General features: G+C 42.6%; 1 protein-coding gene across 1 annotated transcript in view; it reads left to right on the plus strand.

Annotated features, from left to right (window-relative positions):
• Positions 1 to 12,615: 12,615 nt before the first annotated feature.
• rgs6 (regulator of G protein signaling 6) overlaps positions 12,616 to 25,256 on the plus strand; it is a gene marked incomplete at its 5' end in the record, with an annotated part of 47,206 nt that continues 34,565 nt past the window's right edge. Inside the window, one exon of the mRNA XM_084484111.1 lies at positions 12,616 to 12,870. Within this exon, the coding sequence (XP_084340237.1) occupies positions 12,616 to 12,870 (255 nt within the window). The remainder of the gene's footprint in view (positions 12,871 to 25,256) is intronic.

Below are 25,256 nucleotides of genomic sequence, written 5' to 3' on the forward strand. Positions count from 1 at the left end.
TTTGCTCCCAACAAAAACAATTGGAAGAGACCATAAAGAAGCTTAAAGAGTTTATACAATCGGAGAGTCTTTTATGTACGGGTGTGTGTGTTTCTGTCGTCTGTGTGGAAACTATATTCGAAGGGTCTTTGTCAGATGGAAACATACCTTCATTACAGGGATTCAGTCAGGCCATCGATTTTAATAACTGACCGTTGACTTCTCACACGAGTTAAGCAACTGCAGATTGTGTGTGTGTGTGTGTGTGTGTGTGTGTGTGTGTGTGTGTGTGTGTGTGTGTGTGTGTGTGTGTGTGTGTGTGTGTGTGTGTGTGTGTGTGTGTGTGTGTGTGTGTGAGGCTTCATCACTGAGCGGTGGGCGGAGCCAGGACGTGCCTTTTTGAAACCACAGCTGAGGAGAGCGATGTCGTGGACGAGCTCTACTTTAGAAGTAGTAGTCATAGTGTTCGCCGGAGAGCAGCTGCTGACACAAAAACACTCCCACACGCTCTGTGATGTCGTCCACAGTCATCCCACAGCTCTGAACTGGGACTCAGACGAGTGTGTGTCTGGACTGGAGTCGCCAGTAACTTGGTCTGTATTTTTAAATCAGCCATCTGCCTTTCCACAGCCCAATGAGCCCGAAAGGACCCTCGATATGGAGAAAGGTGTGTGTGTGTGTGTGTGTGTGTGTGTGTCAGTGTGTGTGTGTGTGTCAGTGTGTGTGTGTCAGTGGGCATGCCACTGTTTGTTTACATTCATGGCTACAAGGACATGCAGATGGTGATTCACCATTTTTTAATGTTGACATGTATAGGCAGTGAAAAAGGTATATTTCCAGGCAAGAATGCTTCTTACTGTGAGAAGAACTATATAGCCATTTCTCATCGAGGTGCCTAATGTAATTGGGGGAGTGTGTATGTGTGTGTGGTGGGTCGTTCAACAGGCTCTCATATATTCATTTATCCTGTCAATTGTAACCGCACTTTACGTATGATGCCATTGTCGGGATATGAAAGCCATTTGTCATCAAACTATTTTATTGGTCGTGGAGATTCACCCAAAAATACACCACTATTCTCTTATTGGATGGCATACTCCAAAATTAGCATATCATCATTTCAGGGATTAAAGAAAAAGCATGGCGATATCACCCAGTCTGAATGTCATTCAACAAACATGAATGAATCAGGAGAAGAATTGAATCCTCCTGTGCTGCCACTATCTGGCAGCGAGATGGAGATAGATTGAAACTTTGGAGGGAGAGAGAGACGAATAATCTCCTCATACAGAAATGTGTTGCGGTGTTGGTTCTGTTGTAGGAATCTTGTGTCAGTCTAGTCAGTGTTTTCGGCCTGTCTGGTTTAGTAAGTGCAGACTGGACAATTCATGTCTGAGTCAATGTTAAGCGACATGAGACGAGACGAGATTGCGGTAGGTTTCCAATTACCTCCCATGTCTGCAAAAATGTCAAAGTTCTAGTTGACAGGTCCCAGTACAACCAGTATACCAGGGAATGCCACTTTGGGGTTATGAAACCAGTGTTTTCTGTAGGATCGGCAGCACTGCAGCGACGCGTATTGTTTATAGTTCATAAAGTTGAAGGATAATTGATGTTAATTGAACGCGTGAAACCTGTGGATGCTCCAGCACAGACTTGCCCTCTAACTGTGCTGCTTTATCTGTACCACTCAGACCAATTGGGTTCAGATGTTCCACAAATATTCCGTTTTGTAACATGTGCAATGGTTATTTTTCATTAATGTTTGCACAGTGTATTTTTTTTCTCTGTTTGTAGAAATGGTTGCCTATATACAGGATGTGGAATACGTACTCATCCTATGTATTGTAAAGTTTTAAAATGTTCCCAAAATATTTTTGGTGTGTTTATTTTTCTGCCTGGTTGTGGTGTGTTGTAGATTAGGAAGAAGGGAACTTGAGACTGGGGCCAAGCACTATGTGTGTGCGCTTGTCTGATCAGTCTGCAGAAGGGACAAGTAAAGGGTAAAGATGCACCATTTCAAATTTGGATTAAAATGGATCAAATTGAAATACTGTTTACATCTCGCTTTCATGTCCTTTTTGTAAAGTGTAAAGGTATAAAAAATAAAATACATTTTAAGTGATCACAGTATTAAACGTTTCTAAATAAAATAAATGCTGTATTGCTTTGTGATATTATCCATTGTTTTGGTTTTCTTTTGGAGTTGCTTGAAAGCTGCCATATTACTGTAAAATGCACTTTGTTTTTCTGACGTGAATCTGATTCAGAATGCAGTGGACCCAGGTTTGTATTTTGTCCTATGAACATTGTTATTGTAATTGACCTGAACCAGTGGATCAATTGGAAATACATAGATCATACATGATGAATAAATCCTTTGAAGATGCTTATTCACTTAATAAAATAATCCCTGTATATAGAGTCCATGTTGTCTGTGATGTTTGGTACACAAGGTGGGTGGGAGAACATGGAGGTCCATGAGTCATCTGGTCGAGAGATGCGTATGGGCTTTATTTGCCTTGAGGCTTTCTATCCAAGGTCTGTTACAAAGGTACTGTATACCTGACCTGACGGAGGCAGGCCAAAAAGTAAAAAAGAGCTTCATGAAAGAGCTTTTGTCATAAATGCTGTTGAATTGGTGATAGATCTCATGCATCTGTGTGCACATATATTTAGTAATTTAGTGATCCGTTCTATCCAATGGGATTTTCAGTGTTTTTGTGCTCTAGATGCATTTCATTAATGAGCAGGAGGGGGTTTAACATCTTGCTCAAGCATACTGGTAGATAGAATACAGACATTGGGGTTTGAACTGAAGAAGAGACAGGTGTGTAGGAGTTGAACAAATGGCTAAAACTATATCAAAGGATGTGTTGGCTGTTTTACCGACAACTTTAAGGATATGACCCGCATGAACCGCTTTCCAGTAAAATGGGACACTGCTTGTCTCCTGCCGACCCGTATGTTCTGTCTTGTCATCATCAAATGGAAGCACCAGGGCAGCCATGTGACAAGATGTCTACACTACCAAAGGTTAATATCTATTCGACAAGTCAAGGCCAAGTCTTGGTGGATTGCTTCATGGGGGGTTGAGCCTTATCCTTACAGTATTAGCCCATGGTTATTGTTTCACTTTTAACAACTTTAATATCGTCTACTCCATTTTGTCTAAATGATGACTACTATTTTTGCTGGATTATGCCTTGGAGCCGTGCACTGGCCACACAAGAAGAGTGCCGTCTGCATTCCCCTCTTCAATGTCTGAAGGGCTCAAATTGTTTTCTTGTGGGTGTTTAAAGCACTAAGTGTCCTGAAGTGGACTATGAATCGGACATTTCCATGTGTGGTACCCTCTCTATCATCCACACACACACACACACACCCTTTTCTGCTGCACTAACATCAACCCACACTCTCTCAACTGAGGGTACCTTTCATGTCTGCTGTTTGCTTACAGCTCGACCACCTCTCTAAGTGATGCAGAGGGTTGATGTGCAGAGGGTTGGCCTTCTGCGCCCTCATTCAGAGAGAGAGAGAGAGGATCTCTGGCAACGGGACACGTGTTTGCAGATCGTGCTATTTGCACACTTGTGTCAACTGATCGCCAGCGCTTAGTAACTTCCCGCTAGCGCCCGTTCTGTTGCCCTGAGTTGTTAGCCCCGGTTGATTTTCCAGGAACGAGCGAAACATGCTCTGTTGGATTGCTCAGTGATCCAGGGCTATTGGAAATGTGGTGAACATGATGTGTGCGCAGGACACTCATCTCAGGGGACCGTTTAGAGTGGAGCTCAAAGGCTGCACACATACTGGGTGATCCACTGGAGGTGGTCCACTGGAGGTGGTCCACGGCAGCTCCTTGCACAGGATGCGGACATCCTGGTGGGCAACCAAATGTTAACCAGAGGGTGGGAGGCCCCAGGTAGCCTAGCAGACAAGCTACAGAGGAGCACCTAGAAATATAAGAAAATAGAGTAAGTGTATTGCTCATATAACTAGGCAGGGAGGTGTGAAACATTTAAAAGTACAAACTACTGCTACAGGGGGTTTCCAGTTCTCAGAATCTAACCCTGACCCTATTATATTAGCCAATGTTAGACCAATAATTCTGTGGTTGAGATGGTTCATTTCCAATTATATATACTTACTAAGACAATAATGTTAATCTCCCAATACATCAGTGTGGGATCAGATGTGAGCAATGATGGGAATCATGGTACTCATACTTAGTCATACTTAGTGTGTGTTTATGTGTGGGTTTGTATGTGTGCCAAGCCTGACAGGAAATATCGGAGCTCAAGAGTCCCCTAATTGCAGCCTGCTTCAACCTACGCCAGCACACACACACACACACACACACACACACCCACACACACACACACACACACACACACACACACACACACACACACACACACACACACACACACACACACCAAGCCCCAGTGGACCATCATGTTTCCTGTTTACTCTTCCTCAATAATTCAGCTGGCCCAAAGTGGAGGCTTATACCCCTCCCATGGGCAGACAGATCGCTGACGTGTGTGTGTGTGAAAGACATGAATCTATTTAGCCAGAAAGACCCATTAGCATGAATGTTTTTCTTGTTCTCGATGATGGCTGGAAAGTGCCCGTATTGATTTTCTTCAGCTCATTAATGTCAATATTACCATGGGTGGAACAAACTGAGGGAGAGAACGAGGCGGAGAGCAACAACTTGCTAGCTTGACACATCATGGTAGCATCCCTCTCCTACTCCTACACCTTCTCTGCCCAACATGTTAGGAGCTAGCAGGCTCTGCACAACGCATTACATATGCCCTGTCTAAGTGCACCATACAAGCGCAGAAGTATATTTTCATTGATATTAGTAGGCCTATGTATGTTGTCACTATTATATATATATATATATATATATATATATATATATATATATATATATATATATATATATATATAGTTGATGTTACTTCTTTCATGTTGTCTAAATAAAGTGGAATAAATAAGCTTTTTTATTTTTTTTATTTTTATGGCAAACATTCTCTCAACCATTTCTGACATTTCTGTCAAGATGACACCCAGACCCTCAGACAAGGACATGCTGCCCTCACCTGACTGCACTGCTCCAAGCTCACACAGCCCACCCACCCACAAATAGTTGCTGTTTGTGTGTGTGTGTGAGTGTGTGTGTGTGTGTGTGTGTGTGTGTGTGTGTGTGTGTGTGTGTGTGTGTGTGTGTGTGTGTGTGTGTGTGTGTGTGTGTGTGTGTGTGTGTGTGTGTGTGTGTGTGTGTGAGAGAGAGAGGGAGAGAGAGGGGGGCGCTACCGCAGTTGCCGCTGGACCCACTCCATCTGTACAGCTGTTCCTCTCCCGCTCTCCACTACTCTGCCCGTCTCCTCTCCTCCGCCGCGGAGTGACGGACCCTCCGCCTGGGTCACCTATAGGCTGCTGCTGCCGGGGAGCTGAAGGGGCGCGTGTCTGTCGGGGGAAGCTCGAGCGCGTCGCTCGCGGAGAGAACACGGGATAAAACGACGGAGGAGCGGTTTTAACTTTTGTTTGCTGAGGTAAGGTTGTTCTCTGAACGGATTGCTGACGGGGTAGATTGGAGGAGAAGGATGAAGTGAAAGTAATAACAAAGGCAAAGAGCGACTTCTGTGCGGTAGCGGCGTGTCTGCTGTGCCACGCGACAGTGTTCCCGCGGTTAGCATCCTCAGGTAAAGAGTCGTCAAGCGGCGCCTTTTCACACGTTTTACCTGACGGTTCGAGAATGGATGTTTTACAGGACAGGTGTGTGTGTGTACGTGTGTGCGCGCGCGTGTGTGTGCGTGCATGTTTGTTTGCGCGCGTGCGTGTGTGCGACTCTGTGGCTGTGTTGTGTGTGTGTGTGTGTGTGTGTGTGTGTGTGTGTGTGTGTGTGTGTGTGTGTGTGTGTGTGTGCGCGCGCGTGTGTGTGCGTGCGTGTGTGCGTGTGTGCGTGTGTGTGTGTGTGTGTGTGTGTGAACAAAACTGCAAAACTACGACTAGTTTGGTATGGCGATAGAAACATTCCCCGTCGCTTTTACCGAATAATAGATGCAGGCGCAGGGAATGAGAGACAGACTAAATGAAGATGTAGCGCTGCAGGTGGTGTACGTTCAGGGAGTGAAACGCGCTTAGGAGGATAGAGGAACACTGTGTACAGGTATATTGCAGTGTTATATTCAATATAAATGTATATTCAATAGGCCTATGCAAACTGCAAAACGTTAGGTGTTAATGCCACGTTATCTTTGAAATGGATGTGCGCCTGTGACCATGCTGGGGTGTCTGGGGTTTATTCAAATATAGGCCTACATCAGACTACTGCTGATTATGCTGATTACTGCTGAGTGGTTGTAGAGATATTGGTTGGTATGTATATTGCAGAAGTCAAAGATATATGGAACAGTATTGCAACAGTAGTATAATACTGACCTGCTGACATCCCACTGCATGATGGGAGTTGAGTTATTTTCCTCTGCCCTCGTGAAGTGTAAGGTTGTGCCCTACAGTAAAACCAAGTTGTGTTGGGTTTACAACGGGAATAAACGTAACATAACTGTAGTTGGCAACAGCCAGAGTTCTGGTGACATTCCCCACCACACTATTCCGGGGAGCGCAGCATTGCAACGCGTATAGAGTCCTACTTCTTGGCTGCATGAGAACTTACTTGGTATCCATGGCAACATGCAGTACTCTCTGCATTGAAAAGGGTTGACCCGGTGTCCATCAAATGCCCTGGAAGAGAGGTTAGAAAGGGCGTGGCTAGGGGCTCCTACACCACACATACTGTATTTACACCATATTTTACTCTTTTCCAGGGAGTCGCAGCCCAAACCTACCGTTGTTTATGTACTGCTACGGTTATGCAGAGTACTGCACCTACACTGCTAAAAATGGTTGGGCCAAACTACATCTGATTGATTGATTGAAATACTTTATTGACACATGTGCAAAGGTAAGCATACACATCAGGTCAAAAGGATAACAAAAAATAGCCTATATAAGGCTTATTTCCATTGTGGTCCCTTGGTGGTGTAAGCATGTATATAGGTGTAAGCGTGTGTGTTAAAGGTAATGTACATGACAGTGCGGGAACAAAGTAAAATATGGCATTCCAATCACACATTCACAATTATGTAAACATACATTTAATAACAATCTATAAAAGAGACACCATAATAAATAACCCTATGTCTGTCTGCTGCTCAACCATTTCTTTAAGGCTGTTTTAAAAATGACGAGAATTTTTTTGTCTTCATACTAGCAGCTAACCCATTCCATAAAACTGCAGTGGAATATAAAAAAGAGCCCTTTCCCATTCAACTTCTGAATCTGAACAACACCAGATCAGTGGCAATTATCCTTGTGGAGTAGCTATATGTGTGTTTGGTATCCTGGAAAAAATAATTACATAAATATTTAGGTACCTTGTTTTTAATAATTCTATGCACCATACACAGTATATATATCATTTGTATATAATTTACTGTATCCTCTACTTTCAGCCACTTAAGGCTACTAAAATTAGCTGGAGTGAGATGAGTGAGATAGCTTAAGTTGATGAGTTGTAGCTTAAGGATCAGCCTTACTATTTTGTGATGTTTGTAAAGGATTTTTGGGAAGTTTGTAAACCATGAAGTGCAGGCATAATCAAAGTAGCCTTGTACTAGGGCCCCAGCCAGTATCTCTAGAGCTTTCATATCAATTAGATTAGATATTCTTGCCAGATATTGTATTTTCTGATTTATTTTGGAAATAACCTTCACAGCCATACCCTCCCCAGTTAGTTTATTGTCAATAATGCAACCTACGTATGCCACAGGTTGTTTGCCTGGGATCTCAGATTCACCCACTACCACCTTGAATTCAGGTGACTTCCTCAATTCTGATTTTGATCCAAAAAGTATTGATTCAGTTTTACCTAAATGGAGGGACAGCTTGTTTTCAGATAGCCGTGTACTGACCTTCTGAATTTCTGCACTCAGTAACCTCTCTACTACAGTGCGATCTTTATCTTTATATATGGGTGTTGCCACTATATCCATACCAGGACCCAAGTGCTTTTTCTGGTTAATATTGCTAACCTCCCCAACAAACTCTACTTTAACCAGCCTTGACTCTGGACACTGTCCTGTTATACTACTTCACCAGTCTCCCTTTGGTATGTATTGTTGTTATGTCAGTTTGAGTAAAGGTGCCTCTGTGTACAGGTATTCTGCTGTGGGTATGTGCACACATGCCTGTTATAATGAGAAAACATGTAACAATCACGTATCAGGAGGAGACAGGAAAGGAGGCCGCTGATGCTGAAACATTATTTATTATTTTATTAAGCCCTTTGCTTCTCTTGGGTGCATAGGCTGCTGACGAATATCCTCCATTTCACTCTGTTTATGGCTTTCCGCTCAAGCTCTCCCCAATTGAGCCCCCTCTCTGACATTTCTGCCTCTACACTTCTTCTCCAGCTGTTCCTGGGGCGACCTCTTTTCCTTTTCCCTTGGGGGTTCCATTTCAGGGCTTTTCGGGGGATGTTTGTCGCAGGTTTTCTGAGGGTGTGGCCAATCCAACTCCACTTTCTCTTTCGGATTTGTAAGTCTATGGGGTCTTGGCTTGTTCTTTTCCACAGGTCCACATTGTTGACTTTGTCTTTCCACCAGATGTTTAATATCCTTCTGAGGCAGGAGTTGATGAATGTTTGCAGCCTGTGTGTTGTGTGTTTAGATATTGGCCATGGGTAAGAATAACCCTGTTGCTATGATGTCAAGTATCATGTGTCTTTGGTGACTGAAAACCAAAGCAAAAATAGCGGTAGGACAAATATCCATACATCATGAAGGGCTGCAGATTGGGTTATGTTTATTGTTTTATGCTCCAATGCTGACGATCTTAGGAGCTGATGAATTAATAGTGTTCCCATAGGGTCCTCTGCACTGTCATGATATCAAACCTGCTCCATTTTAGATAAACAGTTGTGATTGGCCCGTCCTTGACCAATCACCCGTTGCTTGAAATCTGCTTGAAATCTGTCTGAACTGGAGGGGGACCCACCCGTTCATATGCCAGAGCAAAGAAAACACAAGCTGGCAGATTTGTCTGGTTCCCAGGCTGGCTCACAGCTACAGCCACCATGAATAATCCATTAGTTGTTGTACCTTAGGGTTACTTTACCAATTGACTGGAAGAAAATGTATTTGAACTGAAATTGCTTTATGAGAGTTGATTGTTATATATTTTAAGTTAATTTCTCCTCTGCATAATTAGTTGCATATTAATGGTAATCATGACCGTGGACTCTTTAGTTTATTCTTTAGCAATTAGTTGATTGTGAAAGAGTGTGATTTCTAATTTTGTACTCCTGACCTATTAAAATATAACACAAATATTGAATAACCACAGTATATTAATTTAATCAATCACAATATTTGGCTAAATAATTGTATTGCTTTTTAATATAATATTTTAATTATCTTGCAGCCTTACCTCTCCTCTGCTCATCCAATGTTTTCTGTCACCCTACAGTAGAGATGTTGCCGTTGACCTCACTGCAACATGTATGTGCTGCCATTTTGTAGGTCAACTTTCCACTCGTGTTCAGATTGACATATGCACGAGTACACATAGAAAACACTTAAAGACGCAGTATGTAGGATCAAGTGGCATCTAGACATGAGGTTGAGTGCAACCAACTAAGTACCCCGCCTCCCCCCTTACCTCTTCTTTCCAATGACGTAGGAGTATCTAATGTGGCCTGTACTGTCCTGTAAGGTCCTGGTAGGACTGTCAAAGTGTTGTCATCATCTACGACAGCATCCAGAAGCCAAGTGTCAAGTAGTGAGGTTCCTTGATACATTTATAAATTGTTTTTTGTTATTTAGTCTGTACAACTAACAGGTCATATTTCCAAGTAAGATAGCGATAATGCTGTTTGTCCGTTCTGGGCTACTGTAGAAACATGGCAGTGCAACATGCCCATTATATTTTAATAAAAACACAAACATTCATATTTTCATGGGATTGACACTGATTTAAACAGATTTATAAATAATATCTTCAATTTCTGCTATGTACATTTCGCTATATGCCACTCAATTCTACACAGTGCACCTTTTACAGTGTTCTCAAAAAATAAATATATTTCATTGCCAAGATTTTAAATGAGTGCCTGCATCCGTCGAAAGACGTGAGAAGCATGTCAGGATCTCCAGGAATATGTTTTTTGCTGGGAGACTCGTAAATCCTGAGGATTGGCAGCTACAGTATGCTGTCTAGCGTTTTAAATTAGATAGATGGCAAAGGGCTCAACCTTGCTGTCATTCATAACAGCCCTTACCTTGACAATAGACACAAGGGGTTTGGACAGATTCATCCTGGATGAAGCCTGGATGGTAGCCCTCACAATTTTTGTAAGCATGCAGAGATGCCTGTGTGTATATAGAAGATGTACTGAATCATTTATGTGGATACTGCGGGCCCATAATCAATCTACCCAAGAAATTAGGTGCAAATCCACTTAACTTTGGAGCTATCCCACTCACAGACACATGCCCCATGCACTGCTAGGCCCATTTTTGTCTGAAAGGCATGTACAGAGAATCACTTCTTATTTGGCCCATAAGAAACCTACACACCCAATTTGGTGCAAATCCGTTGACACCTTTTTGAGAGATATCCCACACAGACAAACATCACCTCCTTGGCTGAGGTAATTCTGATTTAATGTACCAGGGGACATGGTCCATGGTCAATTTGTGTTAGCACTAGTTTAGTCTACTACCCCTGCCCATGTACATAAAAAAGCAGACCTAGAAAAAGCGTTCTAGGAACATGGTGTGTGATTGCGGTCTCCATTCCTATTGATGTTTAATGTATAATGTGTATGATTAACTTTGCCTAATAAATGCATGTTAGTTCACAGCAAGCATGCTGCCTTTTCTGTGCACTCCGCTGTATGCTTCATGAAGAAAAGAGCGTGTAAACATGTCATTTTGAACAAGGCTTCTCTTTAATGTTTCTGTTGCCAAAAGCAGAAGAATAACAGTCTGTAGTGGTGTAGTGGTGTTCCTTGGTTGCTCTATATTTGATACTTGTATCTAAATTTGAAAATTTAGCATGTATACTATTTTTCACTTGAATGATTAGTCTTCAGAAAAAAAGCTTTATTGGTGTTGTCATTTTGTAGAATTAGTGTGTTTAGTTTGGTGGCGTAAAGATCAGAGGATATACTATATTTCAAATAAAAGACATCTTTACAGGCAAGCCTTTAGTTACCCCATCAATCACTTACATTTTTTTTTACAATGTATTAAGGAATCTCTAAGGGCAGATTATATGCATACATAAAGGTGCAAATGCATAAAGGAGGTAGGAAACTAATAAAGAAGTATAAAAAAGGTGTGACTAAATTAAAGCTTTGCTTGCTACATAGGCCAAGGTCTCTTCTTCAGACTGAACCCCTGACAAGAAGTCCCCAGTCTCTCTCTATGATTCATTATCTAAGATGTTCAAGTGTTCTTGTGTTGCTTTAATTGTTATTGTTTTAACAGTTTTAATTTGAGCTCTTGTCGATCACACAATCCTTATTGCAGCTTTTCCTTCACTGGTCCAGTAAGAAGTAACATTTAACATTTGTCATTTTTTATTACAAATTTCTATTCAACTGTATACTCATTAGTATTCTTACTCTAACTGCCCATGAAATTGTGCACATATGTTACCATGGACCTTTGTCCCACAATAAAATAAAATTGTAGTTCTTAACTCCACCAACAACATCATTCTCATGAATACCTTTGAATCACTACAGCTGATAGCATTTTACCTAAAGGAGAAGAAACGTTGCTGTATTGCTGCACCGTTTGGCCCTGGTTCTGTTTATGGCAATGCTTTGAGTCTCACTTCAAATGGTGAATTGAAATGGTTGTGAGATTGCAATGCAAAGAGGGATGTTTTTGATCTCCCGACCATCTGTGCATACACTATTCTCTCCAAGAGAACCACTGTAAAGGAAGCCGGTGTCATACATATCTGAAACATCACATAGGGGCAAGGGCTGATTCCTAGCCCTGGCATTTCTATTATTAAACTTTTTATTAACAACTTTTGTGACATCCAAAGAAATGGAAACTAGTAAACAGTTTGTCTCTGCCTGTTCTCGGAGGTAGAGCAAACCATGGATGAGGTGGGAAACTGAAACGTGTGTGTGTATGTGTGTGCGTGTGTGTGCATATCAAGCATGTAAACTGTGCCTAAGTCTGAGGCAGTTCTACTTCAGTCGTAACTATTCATTACAGTGAATTTGTTGAGGAACATAACTCTAGTTTAGGGTCCCCATGTCACCTCAGGACCTCAACACGAGGAACCTATCATTCGTTTATTTTATCATTGCCTATCCCCCAATTTAGGAATCATGGAGGCATTGGAGTGCACTCTGCCATTTCGTTATCATGAGCTTAACAACTAATCTCTACCTCCCCTCCCCCTTCCCTTCCTCCAACCATACAGAAGGACGCTGACGGAAAAACAAGCGACGCAGAAAACTACGGAGAAAACCCGTGAAGAGGGTGGGGGGAACAACGCACAACGCAGACAGACCGCAGAGTAGGAAATCACCCCAAGATGGCCGACGTACCAGAGCAGCAGCAAAGTGTGGGGGCGGAGCAGGAGGAGGAGGAAGAGGAGGAGCAGGAGCAACAGGAGGAGGACGAGGAGGAGGAGGAAGATGAGGACGAGGCGTCAGAAGGCTCGGTGGACAGCACGGAGGGCAGCCCGCGGATGACGTTGGCTGCCCGCCGCGCGCTGCGGGCCATGAAGTCGCTGGGGGCCAGCGTGGACCCGGACGACGACTCCCCCAACATGATCGTCTACAGGAAGGTAGGAGACTGCATGAAACAACCAATCACAGCCCAGTACAGCAGCACATGCTATGGTATAGTGAATGCAGCTTATGCATGAAAAGAGCCTTTGATTGAACTTAAATCTAATGTGTCCACGTATACCAATGATGGTATAATAATGGTAATCAACACACAGCCTATAACTGTGATATGCTTACTGGTAACAATGTTCTACGTTATATCAATACTTAAGTATTTTCTTTCAGTTAACAAACTTTTTCTTTTCCAGTTGAACATCATTTAAGTTAAGTGACCTCATGGTAAAAGGTCTTATTGTGTGCGATGAGACAAGAAATCAGTGAATGCATGGCAAAAAGAAGCTGACAAACTGAACACAGGCCTTTTATCAAAGGAAATGTAAATAGGGCAAAATAAAAGGTCTGTGTTATCATTGAATGTTTCTTGACTTTGTAAACCTTTTGAAAAGGAACATTTACCAGTTTCAGAACATTTAGTTATCTTCTCTATTTGTAAACCATTTTAAAAAAAGGCACATTAATAACAGCTCAGAGCACATACTAATACGTGTAGCTGGAGTGCGGAGGTTTACCGATTTTGGCCGTAGGGCTTTTTTTGGTGATATAAATAGTATAAGTAAATAAATTGTTCAGTTTCAAATATATAACATGACTGTACAGTACTCTGTTTGCGACCATTGTTTTTAGCAGAGCATACCAAGACCCAGAAAGGATTCTAGGATTTAGCTTTTAGGCTCAGCCGCTCCTAAGATTTCATTCCATCTGGATATGTTTATTATGTAGGCTACTACGCACTTTGAGTCTGCCTTGTGTATGAAAAGTGCTATATAAATAAAGTTGCCTTGCCTTGCCTTACTGGGTAGGGAAACGTTGATTAGAAAGTTTTATATCTTATACATCCATGGGTTATACATTTTATACGGTTATCCAAACAAACACTTCATTAAAAAATATCATGTATGTATCATGTAAATATAAATGTCATGTGGAGCCTCACCCATATAGACACTCTTTCATTATGCATTCTCAATCGACTATGTTGGCACTCTAAAATAAATACAAGTTTCAAATCCATGTCAATCGGCAGCACTTGGGCACGACAAGTGCTGCAATGCCAACTGATTATTACAATGTGTGTGCAATTGTGAGAGGGCCTAGCCTCTGTTATATGGACCTTAGTGTTGTGCACTTCAATGAGCATGGGCTGTCAATGTACATACATGGTATGTATCAAACACAATGTATCGAACACATTACGGACGTAATGCAGGGGGTTTAGCTTAGCTTGAGCTTTAGCTTGACCTGCGTGACACCCACTTCCAGCATCCCTTACACTTTTATTGATCTAAAGAATAATATTGCAGCCTGTGTAGAGGATTAAGGCTACAGCGTTCTCGCTCAATACTGAAGAAATTTGAAGACATTGTTGTCGGCATTAGTCCCTTTGACACAAAATGATCAGAAAATAGGGTCCAGGTTGAAGAATCCTTTAAATGCTTGATTTGACACTTCATTTTGACAAATGAAGCCAAGAACGATTACATGTCTGTCCTTGCTTCTTCCTGGTGTGTTCACCTGTTTCTGAGGTCACATGTCTTTGTGTCCTTTGACTTGTGTGACTCGTCATTCCCAGTTGTTAACTTTACTTACTTTTTCACTCTTGTCCTACATGATGCAAACAAATGGATCCAATTATGTTTGGGATTAAATTACTTTCAAGCAATTCGATCGTGTTGAGAGATGAAAGTGAATTTGTTTGTGTTAATCGGATATAATACGTTGGTGTAAATCAGACCTCCCACCATTCCAGTTTTTCCAGTAATATATGTTGATGGTCTGGGTGGTCATTTTGTCCATCTGCACCATCGACTTACACACACACGAACACACACACACACACACACACACACACACACACACACACACACACACACACACACACACACACACACACACACACTCCCACCTAGTCACACACACACACACACACACACACACACACACACACACACACACACACACATGCACCTGCGTACATACACAGACTTACACGTGCATGTGCAACACACCGAGGTCTATGTGGTCTAGGTCTATGTGACTCTTCCTATAAGATATTGTGAGAGTAAATTGTGTGAGCTCCCAGGGAGAGTAATTGCTGTGTGGAAGAGAAGAGGAAAGGGCAATAAGCCTTAGTGATGTTGCGGGCTTTTCACCTCCCATGCTGTGGGGCCCTGAGGCTGAAGAAGATGCACGGAGAGTCAGGAAGGAACAGCAGGTCCCGTCTGCAGTGATGAATACAGAGCTGTCTGTAAAGGGAATGGGCGAGAGAGATGCAGAGGGAGAGAGAGAGGGGGATAGGACGTCTACACCTGCCTACCCTGACACGTGTGGTTTTCAATGCTTGCTGAAACGGATACACACACACACACACGTGTGGCCAACATTGCGAGGCGTTCGCATTCGGCATTCAAATGAATCGGGGAAGAGATACTAATATGATGGATGACAGCGCAAAATAGATTCATAGAAGAAGATTCATAGAGTCATAGAATCATTCGTAGGACTTATAGTCTGTACATAAATGGGCTGTCAACTTTAACACGCTTACGCTTGCAATTAATCTGGAAACAGTAATGTGTTTATTTTGTTAACGCATATTAACGCCCTTGCTCATTTTGTGCCTAATATCTTTGATTTTGACATTGGCATACTTCAAACATGCCAGCTTGGCGTGTTGGATTGAAGCTCTGTCTCTCTCTGGTGGGGAAATGGCCAACAGGTTTGGAAGTGATTTCCTATATGGTGGTGGGCTGTGTCATGGCTGTTTGGCTTCCCATGCAAGATAAATGCATGCTGGTGAGTCAAGAAGACTAATGCGCAGACGACGTGTGAACAGCAGGAGACGGTGCAACATTGATATTGCGATTAATCAGTGATAAATCACAACATATGTGATTAATTAAATTGAGAAAAAAATCTATAGGCAGCCCTTATCAGGGGTGACCTTGAATCTTTGATTCTAAACTTAAGAAATAGATAGAAAGACATTCAGTCTGCTTCGTCTTTAATGATCGACTCGCTGTGTCGGGAGAATTGTGCGTGTGTAACAGACACTCTCGCTCTCTCTCTCTCCCCCCCCCCCCCCCCCCTCTCTCTCTCTCTCTCTCTCTCTCTCTGTCCTTCCCCCCCTCTCTCTCTCTCTTGCCCTCTCTCTCCCCCCCTATCTCGCTCTCTCTCGATAACTACCTCTGTGGCCCTGCTGAGGGCTGTGTGTGTGTTTGTGTCTGGTTTTGTGTGTGTGTGTGTGTGTGTGTGTGTGTGTGTCTGTGTGTGTGTGTGTGTGCTGTGTGTGAGCATGGTGAGTGGTTCTAACCCTTGACCAGATAATTTGAGGTAGGCTGATGACTCACAACATGCCCTTACTGGAGAAATGTAAATCCCATTAGTCCCAGCCTATGAGTCATCAGTCACCTACAACAGCAACAAGGACAACAATGCAGAGGCAAAGAAGAAATGCTAATATTGCCCCAAATTGGCTGTTCTTTAATAGTATCATGGCTCATCTGAATTAATGAGAGAGTGGGGATGAACAAAGGGAATTTTATCTCAAAGACAAACTCTTACAGCCGTGCTGGTTTGCAGAAGCCTGTGATCCTATGGATTAAAAAATGTCCAGAGATGGAAGACTGGAGATATCTGCAGTGTGCATGCTTCATACTATACTAAACCTAGCGGACAGGCTACTGTAGAGAAATTGTCCCGCGCCTAGTTAATACAGCCCTCAGACTGTGACCAACAGACCTGTCACCATGCATGTTATTGCTTGATGTGAAGAATTTATCGTGGCTCAGGAGGTGAATTGGGTTGTCTAGCAACCGGAAGGCTGCTTGTTGTATCTCTGTTCCTCAGAGCTGGGTCTCACTGAGAAAGAAACCTCACCCTCACTTCTCTCGAGGAGCAGGCTGGGTCCTTGCATGGCGGACACCGCTGTGGTGTATGAACGGGTGAATGTGAGGTGCTTTGAGTGGCCTCAGGACTGAAAAGCGCTGTTAAATGCAGTCCATTTTCCATTTGAAGTCGGAGAGCTCTCTTCTTCCTTAAAGGACAATTCCAGTATTTTGAACATTGAGGCCCCTTTCTGGTTTGTCTAGGATGAAATAGAGTGGTCGAGAAATGTTGAAAATGTTGACTATTGGTCCTGTCTCGGATATTTGGCTAATTTAGAATCGCCCCTGCCTGCTTCAGAATGGCTGGCTATGGGCATTCACAAACCTGTCACAAACCTGTTTTCAGAAATGTGCAAATCACTGAGTGGTTAGTGGTGTTCGTTGATGTCCAAATCAAGTATCGTAGCGAAATACAGTTTCTGTTGTGTTTTATTTGGCATTTTGTAAATCTCATTGAAACGGAAACCGGACCGGAAACGGAAAGGGGGGCTGTTTACGTTTGGTTGTAGTCTTTTTGACAAACACCAACGAACACCACTTACCACTCGGTGAGTTGCACATTTCTGAAAACTAACGTTTAGGGTTGTTTTAAGGACAGGTTTGTGAATGCCCGTAGCCAGCCATTCTGAAGCAGGCAGGGGCGATTTGAAATGAGCCAAATACCCAAGACACGACCAATAGTCCAAATTTCGGTGTCAACCACTCTATTTCATCCTAGACAAACCAGAAAGGGGCCTCAATGTTCAAAATACCATAATTGTCCGTTAATATATGAGTTGGACATACATATATATACATATACATATATACAGTGTGTGTGCAACCTACTGGACAGGCTACTGTAGAGAAATTGTCCTGAGCCTAGTTAATACAGCCCCCTGTCACCATGCATGTTATTGCTTGATGTGACAGAGTTGTCACACACCATGTCACACACCATGTCACACCATGACAAATATATCCTAGTCAGATGGAAATAATCTGTATGTTTCTATTTAAGGGACATGTGTGTGTGCTAGAGAGGTGAAGCCATGCAGGTAGTTGGCAGCCAGGGTACGTGTTATAAAATGTGAAGCATATATGGAAAACTTTCACCGTACCCTTGTGATTTATTGTTTGCTTATGGAATCTATCAGACATTTGTATCAGGTAACAGAGGAGCAGATGCATACATTGAATGGGGTCTCCTGATATATAATCATTCTAAGAGATATATCTATATCTGCCTTTCAAGTCAATGGAATCATAAAATGTCACACAGACATTCTACGAGTCTCATAGTAAAGGTGCTTGCAGATGGCTTCAACATCACCCACAAATGCCAACATGGGGCCTGTGTGCCATATCCCTTCAATAGTTGTTGGCTGTCGTTGGATAAGTTCTTGCTTACAGGAACTTAGGGTGTTGGTGTTTGTTGGGGAGATGTGTGAGCACATGTGAGTAATACTCAAACAAACTTAGCACACACTATAATGTTCAAAGAACCTTGTAGGATTTTGTACAATTGTGAGAGCCCTTTTTTCTATATCACACAAACAATTACAGTTACAAAGTAACAAGCTGTTCACATGTATAACTGTTCCCATAATTCTCCAACAGCTGTGACTCACAGGGGGGAGAGAGATTCAAAAAGGTGTTGTTGCCTCTAGTTGCTTGAAAGCCGTCTTTAAGAGAGTGTTAGGTGCACTCTACAGTTCAAGATGGTTTTACACATCAAAAGAGAGGACAAGAAAGGGTTGATAAATGAAGAGAAACAGCAAACTCCCGTGAAGTATATTAGCACACAGTACCATCAGCATCTTAAAAGGCTGTGCAGGCCAGACGTTTACCGACCAGACTCACAACACAACAGCCCTTCTCCAGCTGAGGAGGGAAACGGAAAAACCCACAATACCCTGGTTGAAACCCGCTGCCCTGTTTCCACAGACTGGGGAGTGAAGTGATGAAAAGTTAGCAGTGCCACTACTGTAACATAGGTCTTGGAGTATTGTGTAATATTGTGTTTTTTAATGGCCACTGTTTAAATGATGCTGAGTCACACTATATTTCAAAATATCCATCTAACATGTTAGACTTTTTTGTTGTATATGTTTGTAGCAAGGTCCATGCTACACGCCACCTATAGGTGGCTTTTACTGGGCTCCTCCAGAACAAGGAGCTGATCCATGCTGTCATGTCGGAGTGTGTGTGGTGGTGGCTGGTCTAACCTTTGCACACTGATTACTCAATGTGTAACAGGTGCGCAGCCTCACCCAGCCCCAGAGTCCAATCAGACTGACTTGAACCAGGTGAGGCCACTTAAACCAGCCATCAGCCACACACACACTCACAATGTTTTACACTTTCTTTCCTTGTCCAAAAATTGTGAAAGGACCAAAAATATTGATAATGCTAAACAGAAATGTTTTGGGAAGAGTTCTGTAGTTAAATACATTTTTTGGGATCTGTGCCATTAAACTTATCAAAGCTGATTTTTGTTCGGCCAATTGCAAGACACCCAAATTGTAAGCAGGTGAAACTTATTGATGCTTTTGTTTGTTTCATTTGTGAGGCCAGATAGCGGTAGACCGCTATTTATCTTATTTCAAATGATCGATAATACCCTTCTTACCCTCAGTAGCATAATTGCGTGAAGTATGGTTGCAATCTGAATATTATTATCAATTATTGTATATGTCATGAGAAGCAGATAATTAACGTTTGTAGTTATCATCTGGAAAATATCATATCGGTCCACATCTGGTCTCCAGTATTTGCTAGCTCGGTTGGTACTCAGTAGTCAAGACCCTCAGCTGTGAACATTGGAAAAGCGCCCCTCCCCTCCTTACATCAATGCTATCATATGCTTGTGCCTGGATGAGTGAGGAACTTATGGTGCATTCCAGGCAACCCGTAACTCGTGTTTTCACAACCTTCTACGCGTGAAAGTGTCAAACCCGTAATTCACTGCCAGTGAACTCGTACCAGATCGATTCCATGAACTACTCCCAGTTACAGCTATTGAAGTGTCCCTGGAACGCGGCATTAGTGACAGCGAAACCACAACTATTAATAGCACTGTTCTAGTTATGCAAGCCAAACTCACTGCCACAGGTAGCAGCTAGTGAACAGCAGGCTGATCAAATAAGGATGGGAGAGAGCGGGACAATCATTCAATTGTTCAATCATTGATGCAATTCTCTATTCTCCCTTTTTATTTTTACCTTGAAAGGAAAATAGTGTGCTTTTTTTGCCCTGAGAGGACGGTTTAAGTCTTTAGACACGATATGAGTCTGAATAATTTGTTGATGGCTACATTGGCAAAGTGCAAGTAAGTAGTGCAGGGAAAAACTCAAATAGTTCAGGATTAAATGAATAAAAATGAACACAGAAATAGATAAAGTGACTGAATGTACCTATTTCCTGAGTCAGCTTAGGATCAGTCTATTGGTGTGCATTTGGACGTACTGATAAAATGCTGGTCATAAAAAACAAATACCAAATTAAGTAGTGCAGTCAAAAAGTCAAGTAGGTCAGGTTTAAATGAATACTATGTTAACATAGTATAGATAAAGATACCAAAGTACCTCATTCCTTAACCACATTAGGATCAGTGTATTGGTGTTCTTGTGACCATACCGAATAAAACGCTGGTCATTAAAAATGCAACAAGCCAAAGGAAGCACTCAAGTAAAGTACTTCAGGCAGTCGTTTGTGCATTAGACTGTCATGACAACCGCATCCTATATTTAAGTGCAGAGGAATCAAATAGAGTGGATAGTCAGCGGCAGGTCCTTTTTTTTAATATAAATAAAATGTTCAAGTTAAAACATTTAAAAATAACTTGGATTCATGCAGCGGCCAAATCCTCTCCCCAAAGGCTCTCATGCAATACAGCAGAGTGGTGGGATATCTTCCCTGTCAAAGATGTGTTTTTGTTGCCTTTAAAACATGGCTTGTTTTGGGCAAACTATCTCTATTTAGGTATTTCGTGCCCTGGTGCTGCAGGATGCGATGCATAATGCAGGACTGCATCTGTATTCATGCCATGACACCTACAGTATATGAGGACAGGAGGAGATAAACAGCTCCTCAAACAAGTGCTTTGATATGAATCAATAGTAATGTCCAATGTCAGACTTGAGGCTGTGGATATTCACAGCTGGTTGATTGTTGCCCAAATTATTTCTTCTGAGTGTGTATGTGTGCATGTGTGTTTCTGTGTGTTCGGCAGGACATCAGAGAATTGCCCCTTATTTAATTAAAAGGGTTTTTATAAGACCTGCCGATTAATTCACATTGAAATATACAGACAAAGAGTTCTCTGATTGAAAAACAGGCACTATTGATCACAGGATAATGAAGGTGTTGTCGCGCACTAGACATACAATGCACTGCACCAATACAGGTCAATGAAAGGTGTTTGGTAACTGTGTATGGGTTTGGTGTGTGTGTGTGTGTGTGTGTGTGTGGGGGACAATCCTGTGTCGTCTCTCTATGGATATATTTGTCTGTGCATGTCTGTGATCTATTTGTGTGCACAGGTGCATGTCACGTTGTGCACACGTGGCTATGTTCTGATGAATGCCTCTTTTCATATTGATGCCCACGTGTTGACGTGGAGGACACAGTTTGAGGTCAACCCTAATGTTGACTAATTGTACACACTATGAGGCGGCAGGCCGCCTGTTGAGCCGGGCGTGTTGTAATGATGTTCTTGGTTGTGTTTGTGTGGCGGTCGTGTCCCGGGCGCAAATGGTTTAATCCGTAATTAATCTGCCACATATTCATGGTGTTATAGGGATTAACATATTGTTTTGTTAGCAACACAACGAGGCAGGCATTTTCCAAACTGTAATGAGTCGGAAACAGAGCACGTTCCCACTTGGGAGATTTTTGGCCGATAATACAAAAGACTGCACATCAAAGGGCTTTGGTGACAAAGGGGGAGCATGCACATCCACCTGCACGCACGCACACACGCACGCACGCACGCACGCACGCACGCACGCATGCACGCACGCACGCACACACACACACACACACACACACACACACACACAAATTCAAGGAGAGAATGGGAGCAGGGGGAGAAACAGCAGTGTATGAGTAATTGGAAGTGAATGGACTCAGGTGTTAATATTTGGATGGACGGCCTGTAACACCTGCGACCATTGTTGTTCTAATACACTGTAGCCGGGCCTCGTCGTCTCGCCGTAAACACCTGCTTGGTGGCTCTCTCTCTACCGCTCAGTCGAACACAGCCCTCTGCTGATGACAAAGCCACGCGATTATGTTATCAGACACGTTCCAAACAGGACACGTTCAACCAAGGCAAAGCGCTGGTACTCAACAATGAGAAAATAAAACATTACATCTGGTTGTATTTCGTTTTTTTTTATCATCCGGCATGTGTTGAATAAAAAAAGTGTTCCAATGTTAATGGATTCATTCACTGCTGTAAAAGCATGATGGATGAGTACCACTGTAGGTACAATGTGTAACGGGGTACTCCCCACGGGTACTCTGCTGCTCGGCAGCTGACCTGCAAAGGCAGCCGAATGAGAGAACCACTGCCATACCAAAATATCCAACCATCTCTCATGTAGTACTAAGATGTAAGAATTACTGTTTCTAATTCCTAAACTTCCTGTTTGTAATTCCTCTATTTTACTCCTGAATTTATATCATGTGATTATCTACATAGGGGCGGCAATGGCTCAGGACGTAGAGAAGGTTGTTTAGCAACCAGAAGGTTGCTGGTTCAATCTCTGATTCCACAATGTAAATGCACTCCTTTGCCAATCACCATTGGATGAGGAAATTTGGGCAGAAGCTCTGAAGCATTAGATATTTAAACTCTGGAGATTCAACCATGACTCATTATATCCTCCCACACCGATCAAATAGCTAACTTCCTTTCTACTGTGTGTGTGTGTGTGTGTGTGTGTGTACACGTGTGTGTGTGTGTGTTTGTGTTGATGTGTGTGTGTGTGAGAGAGTGAGCTCTCTGGGATTGGACCTAGATGAGGTCAGGGCATTTAACAGATCCTTATGATTAATGAATCTGAACTTTGGTCAGAGCGTGCGCCTCCCTGAACCAGACAAGAGAGGTTTAAGAGGTTGTTTCAACACACACACACACACACACACACACACACACACACACACACACACACACACACACACACACAAGCATGCAAACACGCACACATGCAGGATGGCATGACAGACACATGTGCACTCACGCACACATCGGAAAATGATTATTAATGATTATCAATGTTTATTTTATCCACCCCCTTCAATTCTCTGGTGACCTATGGTGCACGGGAGAACGGGGTGGAGGAGGCCTGCAGTGAGGTCAGAAAGAGACAGTGAGGGACTGGATCAGTGCGGTGTATGTGCATTGTAGGTTAGCACCATGTGACTCGTCAGTAAGAGAAGTGGAACCTGATTGGCCCAGTATAAATGGGCGTGGTCCTCACAGCATATGAATGTTGACGTGTGAGATAGTGACTGATGTAAAGGGGGGTTGGTGTCTTCTTGCTTTAACTTTGGCTGTAGATACCTTCCTCTTCAATGGCTCCCACCCAGATGTAAACAGGATCCGACTGGCCGACTCCCCTGGCGCTTGTGGCGCGATGCACCGGGAGGATGTCATCAATTGACAATATTATACAATTTCAGTTTTTGGTTTATTCTGGGCATTATTGCTTGGCTTGTTACTGTACATTTGGACAGCTTTGGACACTGATTTATCTTGCTGTAGAATTAATATAAACATGGCTTAGGAACGTTCCTTTAAGAAGATAAACATAATGGCCTTGAGTGAATCCCACCTCATTGAATGGTTTTCATGTTGCCCTGTTCCACCTTCCCGATCCCTTTCAGCGCTCACGTCACAGGGGAAATCGTGCAGCGTACCTCTTGAGGTACTTGTTGTTTTATGATTGACAGCAGGGGATGTTCTGGTTTTGTACATTGCATATAGATAGCAATTATAGAGAGGAAGAGAAGCATTGGTGTTTGAAAACTCAAAAACAAATGTTTGATTAGCGATGATGATTATTCCTGTTGGCTTTTTCTATTGCCTATAAGACAGAGATAGGGATCTTTCCTTATATGTATGACTTAATGTATGAGACGAATATATTTGTCTTACATATTGGACCTATTCATCTCATACCTAATATTGGGAAATATGGGATGGAGACTTTATGCGTTATAGTTTACATTAATGAGGTATTGATAATTATTTAAAAGGCAACATGGAAAAAAGTAATGACAAATAGCAGTAGAGAGAGAGCAAGAGTGAGAGAGAAAATCAACCGTCCCCACTGTCCTATTAAGCATTCAACGCACTCTTTATGTGAGTGGATATTGACTCCCAGACACTCTGTTCTCATCTCTTTTAATCGTGATTGTAGTTAATTGTTGCTCAGCTCTGCCCTGTTCTCCTCTCCTCACTTGGTCTTTCCTCTATTTTCCTCTCCTGTAGTCTACTTTTAGCCTGCACTTACATTCCTCTAAGCTGCTCCCAAACAATCTCTTATAGGTAGTGTAAACCGGTATTGAATGCTTAGTTTCTGTGGTGCCTCTGATACACAAAATGTATAGAAGCCACTGGACCCACTTAGTTTGCGCATGCAATCTCTACCCTGACCATTGCAAAATTGTCTCTTTATATCTTTACCCATATGTATTGGCCATAAGCTTGTGTCTAATCATTGGTCTCTATTTATCCATCATTCAATGTGTGGGCGTGCTTATTGGTTAATACATGTTACATGTTAATACGTGTGGGAGGTTGTAATTAGATTGAACACAATTCAGTGAGAGCAAAAGTGGCAAACAAACGCACACATAGGCACAGATGCATATACAATGGTACTCATTCAATCATCAAAGCAGAGTGGGCAGCCACCTGTGCTGTAGGGATATGAATCCTACCAAAACCTGTTGATACACATCTGGTTAAAATAAAAAAGGATTTGCATGGATGTTATGCAAAATCACGAGAGTTGAGTAATCAAATTGTAATAAACACGCCATTTGTTTGGAGTACCCCGCCTTCTTTGAAATGGGTTTGGCCAGCTGGCATTTTTCTGAGGATTAAAACAAATGAATCCTATATAAACTGGAATGCCAAGTCAAGGGAACAACAGAAAACCGCTGCGTCCTGGAGGGTTCTGGCTCATCAGAGGGCGGTCTGGTGGCCGTCGTCCGGGGAGTTGGAGGATACGGAGAGCTCAGAGAGCTACTCTAGATGTTATAGATCTAGGCCCGATGCCTCTCCCAACCATGGACACCATTAAGATGTAGACGGCAGGGCCATCCATCAGCCATCAGACGGATCTATTAGGACAGAATGGGCTCATTTGGTACACCTCACTCGCTTCCTCCCTGCCTGCTTCTCATTGAATATCTGCTTGTCTGCTTGAATCTATCCCTTCTAC

Source organism: Micromesistius poutassou (genome assembly GCF_964030765.1).
Source record: "Micromesistius poutassou genome assembly, chromosome: 19".
NCBI classification, from domain to species: domain Eukaryota; kingdom Metazoa; phylum Chordata; class Actinopteri; order Gadiformes; family Gadidae; genus Micromesistius; species Micromesistius poutassou.